Below are 6649 nucleotides of genomic sequence, written 5' to 3'. Positions count from 1 at the left end.
TATAACGTGACAATGGGCTATTTTCTCAGTCCAACCACCTCCTGTCAATGTGACCCCTGAAAATGTAACCTTTCCTATTTGACTGAATTCCAAGAATTCTTTATGGAAGAAGTCTGATCTTCCATGTGCTTGCATTTCTAAGAAGTTCCATCAAGTGGAAGAAACAAAGGATATTGTCAAAAAGAATGGTAATGAGCCTGTCCATGATTGCATTGTGTATAGAGGCATTGTAGTATATGTTTCTAAGAAACCTTAAACAGAAGTCTCAGTGTTTGAGACATACTCGCAGTAGTTATCCAGTGTCTTGCACTACGTTGATACATATGCATAATATATTATCAAAAATTCAGCAATAGCTTACAAATTTCAATTTACTATGTAACATAGTAACATATTAACACAGTAACATAGTAATTAAGGCTGAAAAAAAGACATTAGTCCATCGAGTTCAACCTATTTAACTTGTAACTACTGACTTGAGTAAGTCATATCTATAGGATTCCCTTATTGGCCAAAAAGTATCCAGTTTTGATTTAAATTCATTAACAGTAGTTGCTGTAATCACCCCCACCGTCATGGGTTCCAGAATTGTACTGCTCTAATGGTGAATAATCCTCTTCTTAATTCAGCACATAATTTATTTTCCTTGAGCCTCAGTACATGCCCACATGTCCTAAGTATAGGCCTATTAATAAACAAATCATCTTCCAGTTCCATATGAATCCCATTCCTGTATTTGAACATACAGTATTAATCATATCACCTCTCAAACTCCATTCCTCCAGTGAAAACATATTCAGCCTGGTTAACCTATCCTTGTATTCTAGTGATTTGAGACCTTAGCTGCCTTTCTCTGTACCTGTTCCAATTCATTTTTGTCCTTTTTAAGGTGCGGTGCCCAGAACTGAACACAGTATTCCAAGTGTGGTCTCACCAATGCCTTGTAAAGAGGCACTATCACATTGGCATACCTTGAATCAATTCCCCTTAATGCATGCTAGTGCCCGTTTTGCTTTTGCTGCTGCACTTGAGCAGTGAGCACTATTACTTAATTATTTCATCTATGATGACCCCCAAGTCCTTCTCTACAGCAGAATTCCCTATAATAACTCCATTTAGCCTATAAGTAGATTGTTCATTTTTGTTCCCATAATGCATTTTCCACCTTTCCGTCCACTTTCCAGTTTAATTACATCACTTTGTAGTGTATCCACATCCTAACCTGAGTTATTTTCCTTACTCAATTTCATGTTGTCCGCAAATATTGCAATTTTACTCACTATGTCCCTTCATCATTAATGAATATATAAATCAAGGTGGGTCCCAATATTAAACCTTGTGGGACTCCACTTTGGAAATTACCCCAGCTGGAATGTATACCATTTACTGCCACTCTCCCGTCCCCGATTGTGCAACCAGTTTTTAGTCCAATTACAAATTTTATCTCCTAAGCCTAAATTACCTAGTTTCATTGATAACCTTTTATGAGGCACCGTGTTAAAAGCTTTAGCGAAATCAAGCAGTATTACATCAACAGATTTCCCTAAGTCCAGCCCCCTACTGATTTCCTTATAGAAGCTAATTAAATTAGTCTGACATGATCTATTTTTGACAAACCCATGCTGAGCCTTACTTATAACATTCTCCTGTTCTAAGAAATGTTGTATACTATCTCTTATTATTCCTTCTAATACAGTATTTTCCCCACAATAGATGTAAGGCCGACCGGTCTAGGCTGACCGATCTATAATTTTCAGGGTTAGTTTTGCTACCTTTCTTCCATATTATCTATGCGCCAGTCCCTTGGTACCATCCCCAAGTTTATTGATTCATCGAATATCAGATATAATGGTAGTGCTATGACAGAACTCAATTATTTTAGTATCTGTCACAGTTTTAAACTCGGAAAAGTGAATACCAGACCGGGAATTGGCTTGCCCTGATTTAGGGGTGCGGAGTCTAACCATACTGGTGGTTTTCGCCAGTGACCCTTCCAAGCGGGATTTGGGCTTTACTGCACTCGGTACGCCGGTCGCGGTCCCCTGATCAGTTTTCCCACATGGTGCTGGCAAACACTGGGCGTAAGGCAGGGTCAACTCTGGAATGCTCATGGTCAGACTAGCCAGGTCAGAAACTTGCAGACAGATACTGGTAATGAAGGAGCAGGCTTGAGCAAGAGTCCAAGTACTAGCCGGGTCATACACTGGGAGTCACAGGATGCAGTACTCAGGGAGCAGGCAGGAGAATGGTCACAGAACAAGCCAAGGTCATACACAGGATGTCACGGATGCAGTACAGAGGGAGCCGACCGTAGATAGAATAGTCACCAGGATAGCCGAGGTCATACACTGGAATCACTAGACACGGTACCGAAGGATCAGGCAGGAGAATAGCCGGAATCATACACTGGAAACACAGGATATCAGACCAAGCACTGGGAACGCTGGAGCAGGTAAGTGAATCTATACTCTGGCAGGGTCTGTCTGCCAGAGGCTGCCTTTTATAGGAAGCACAAGGAACTGGATTCTCACAGGTGCCTCAATCAATGAGGGCTGAGCATGTCTCTCACTCAGGTGCTTTAATCATTAAACAATGGTCAGGTTACACATAACTGTCTGGCAGCATGGAATCACCCAGGTGCTGTAATCAACCTACAGTGTTCAAACTAACACAGAGCTGTCAGCAGCATAAGACAGAGCAGAACCAGCAGGATTTCACAAGCAGGTATCACTAAAATACTTGAATGTTGTGACAGTATCCTAGGGTGTATTTAATCAGGGCCAGGATATTTGTTACTATTTAGATTCTGTAATCTATTTTTGACTATTTCCTCAATCAAACATACAGTTTGGGAGCAATGAAGAGCTGAGCATTTAATCAGTGGGAGATCTTCTGAAGATTCTTCCCTTGTAAATACCGAAGCAAATTTGCTTTCTCTTTTCCCTCTATTACCAGGGTACCCTGTCTATGTAGGAAATTATGATAAACATTGACAAGTTTATTATTTTTTTTACAATACTTTATCTAAGACCCAAAAAGAGGGAATTTAAAAAAAAACATATACAAGGAGAAATCTTTGAGAAAATAAATTAGACTGCACTATAGTATTAGGCACATGTGTGGGTGTAGGAGTTACCTAGAAACTCCCATGTCAAGATGAAATATTGAAGTATTTCCAATGATTACTAAGGATGGAGTTGATAATGTTAGCTAAAGCTGTCATTGAAATGATGATTCCTACCAGCAGAAGAACACAAGATTCCCTGAGCAAGCTTCATGAAGAGCCAGAATCTATAGAGGGTCATCTGATGCTATGTTACCTTCAAAAGTGGAGTGATAGTTAGGGGTAAATTTACTGTCTATCATCTTCTCGGTTTGCAAAAGAGAAATGTTAGACAATATCTAATTTTTTACTATGAGCAACATCACCTCTTATAATTTATAGAAGCTTTAGTAAATGTACTCCCTAGAGGGACCACTATTGTGGCAGTAACAGATTAGCAGATTCCTTTAAAACATTCCCAAATGTTATCCTCAAGGCACCCTAATTGTCCAAAGTATATCCATGCTTGACCACAGTTGGCTTAATCAGTATCTCAGTCAATCAAAAGGTTTGACCATCTGTGCAGAGCCAAGGATATACTGAAAACTTCGAAGGTCGGAGATCCACGTGTGTGCGACCATCCCCGGCCTCCACTGGAAAGACTAAAAGCAGTAAAACATTACAGGAACAGCATCATTTGTAATAGTAGTGGTATTAACATTAGTAGTAGTAATATTAGTAATAACAGTATTAGTAGTAGTAGAATTAGTAGCAGTAGCACAATTATTAGTAGCCATATTAATAGTAGCAGTCGTAGTATAAGTATGAACAGTAGTATTGGTAATATCAGTATGTTATAGAAGCAGCAATAGCAGAAACAGTAGCAGAAGCCAAAGCAGTATAACAATACAGGAACAACATCATTAGTAATAGTAGTAGTAGTAGTATTAACATTAGTAGTAATATTTAGTAATAGTAGCAGTAGAAGGAGCACAAATACTTATAGCAGTAATGGTAGTAGCAGTAATGGTAGTAGCAGTAGCTACAGTAAGTTAGTATAAGTAGTAGAAGGAGTAGCAGTAGTTTTTTAATAAAAGTTGTAGCAGTTTTTATAGTAGTAGTATTAGAAGTAGAAGTGATGGTAGGAGAAGAAGTAGTAGCAGCAGCAGAAGAAGCAGCAGCAGCAACAACAGCAGCAGTAATAGTAGTAGAAGCACCAGTAGTAATATTAGTACAGTAGTACAGTATTAAAAGCATTAGGAGTAGTATTAACAGTAGTATTGGGTATATTTATTTATTTATTAACAGTTTCTTATATAGCGCAGCATATTCCGTTGCACAGTGATACAACAAACAGGGTGTTTACAGACAGTCAAAAGGTAGGAGGGCCCTGCTTGCAAGCTTACAATCAGTAATAGTTGTAGAAGCAGTAGGGGTAGTAGTAATGGTGGCCGCAGGAGTAGTAGTAGTAGTAGTGGCAGCAGGAGTAGTAGTAGTAGTAGTAGTAGTGGCAGCAGGAGTAGTAGCAGTAGTAGTAGTAGTAGTAGTAGTAGTAGTAGTAGTAACAGTAGTAGTAATATAACTAGTAGTAGTAGTAACAGTAGTAGTAATATAACTAATAGTAGTAGTGGCAGCAGGAGTAGTAGCAGTAGTAGTAGTAGTAGTAGTAGTAGTAGTAGTAGTAGTAGTAGTAGTAGTAATATAACTAGTAGTAGTAGTAACAGTAGTAGTAATATAACTAATAGTAGTAGTGGCAGCAGGAGTAGTAGCAGTAGTAGTAGCAGTAGTAGTAGTAGTAGTAGTAGTAGTAGTAGTAGTAGTAGTAGTGGCAGCAGGAGTAGTAGTAGTAGTAGTAGTAGTAGAAGCAGTAGTAGTAGCAGCAGCAGTAGTAGTAGTAGTAATAGAGCTAGTAGTAGTAGTAGTAGTAGTAGTAGTAGTAGTATCAGCAGCAGTAGTAGTTGTAGTAGCAGCAGCAGCAGTAGTAGTAATAATAGAACTAGCAGTAATAGTTATAGTAGCAGCAGTGGTAGTAGTAGTAATAATAGTAGTAGTAGCAGCAGGAGTAGTGGTAGTAGTAGGAGGAGTAGTAGTAGTGGTAGCAGCAGCAGTAGTAGTAGTAGTAGTAGTAGTATTAGTAGTATTAGCAGTAATATCAGGAGTAGTAGTAGTAGTAGTAGTAGTAGTAGTAATACAAGTAGTAGTAATAGCAATAATAGTAGTAGTAGTAGTAGTAGTAGTAGTAGTAGTAGTAGTAGTAGTAGTAGTAGTAGTAGTAGTAGTAGAAGTAGTAGTAGTAGTATTAGTAGTAGCAGTAATATCAGGAGTAGTAGTATTAATAGTTACATTCACAATAAAATAACATTTCCCAACAGAATAACCCATACAACATTGAGAACCAGACTTCTATTACACAATTTCAATTGTTTCCATTTTTCTTCAAACCTACCTACAAAGCATTGTCTATTAATGTGTTTTTTATCTTATATATCTTTGGATTACTTAGCAATTCAATTATACTTACATTGATATATATTGAGGAACAGTTACACACCCCCATGTATCTATTTCTGTGTAACTTGGCATTAATTGATATCTGCTATACAACCACTACTGTCCCTAACCTGCTGTACATGTTACTATCTGGGGATAATACTGTGTCCTCCATACAATGCTTCACACAGATGTACTTTTATTGTTTGGTTGCTTCTTCTGAAAACATTCTAATATTAATTATGGCCTTTGACAGATATATTGCTATATGTGATCCTTTACACTATCACTATATCCTACAGAGGAAAAAGTGCATCTGGTTTATCTCTGGCACTTGGATATCAGGATGTTTAAATTCCTTTGTGTTTATAATCCCAGCATCACACATGTCCTTCTGCCGTTCTCGCACCATACACCAGTTCTTCTGTGACCCCAAAGCTCTGTTTAACATCTCTTGTGCTGGCAGTGAAGGCTTTTACATTGTAATTTATATGGAAGCTTTGGTATTTGGATTTTTCCCTGTCATGTTTTGTTTGGCATCGTATATAAAAATTATCAGGGTCATCTTGCAGATAAAATCTAAAGACGGCAGAAAGAAAGCCTTCTCCACCTGCTCATCCCATCTCACCATTGTCATTATTTACTATATGACGGGCTTGTTTGTGTACATGACACCACCATCAGGATACTCCAATATAGTTGAACCTGTGTTTACTGCACTCTCTTCAATTGTTACTCCCATGATAAACCCTCTGATCTACAGTCTACGGAATAAAGATGTGAAAAGTGCTCTCCTGAGATTATTGGGATTGGATAATGGTTGTATATAAAATATATTTTTGCATTTCTTTATGAAATCTCTGTTGAGTGCTTTGTGTTGCAGCCTTAACCCCTTGAGTGGTGGGTTTTGCTGGGGCAGGACAAACATACCAGGACAGGTTTGTCCTGCCCCAGCAAAACCCACCACAGATCATCAGAATCCACCCCACCCCACCTCCCCCCCCTCACCTTCACTCCGGTGTTAGTACTCCGGAGCTCCCCTACCGCCGCTGCCCCAGCCGCCTGTGATCACACAGACGGCAGGCTCAGGGATGTTTTGCGGCGGTGCCTGAACTC

At 38.9% G+C, this 6649-nt stretch overlaps 1 protein-coding gene across 1 annotated transcript; it reads left to right on the top strand.

The window, feature by feature from the left end:
* The first annotated feature begins 5775 nt into the window (after positions 1 to 5775).
* Positions 5776 to 6363, top strand: LOC146021105 (olfactory receptor 2T1-like). Its single transcript, XM_083154907.1, has one exon. It carries the CDS (start codon positions 5776 to 5778, stop codon positions 6361 to 6363), a length of 588 nt encoding a protein of 195 aa, XP_083011033.1.
* The last annotated feature ends 286 nt before the right edge of the window (positions 6364 to 6649 follow it).

Source organism: Crinia signifera, chromosome 7, assembly GCF_055691185.1.
Source record: "Crinia signifera chromosome 7, ASM5569118v1, whole genome shotgun sequence".
Taxonomy (NCBI): Eukaryota; Metazoa; Chordata; class Amphibia; order Anura; family Myobatrachidae; genus Crinia; species Crinia signifera.
This window is presented reverse-complemented; position numbering and strand designations above follow the sequence as displayed.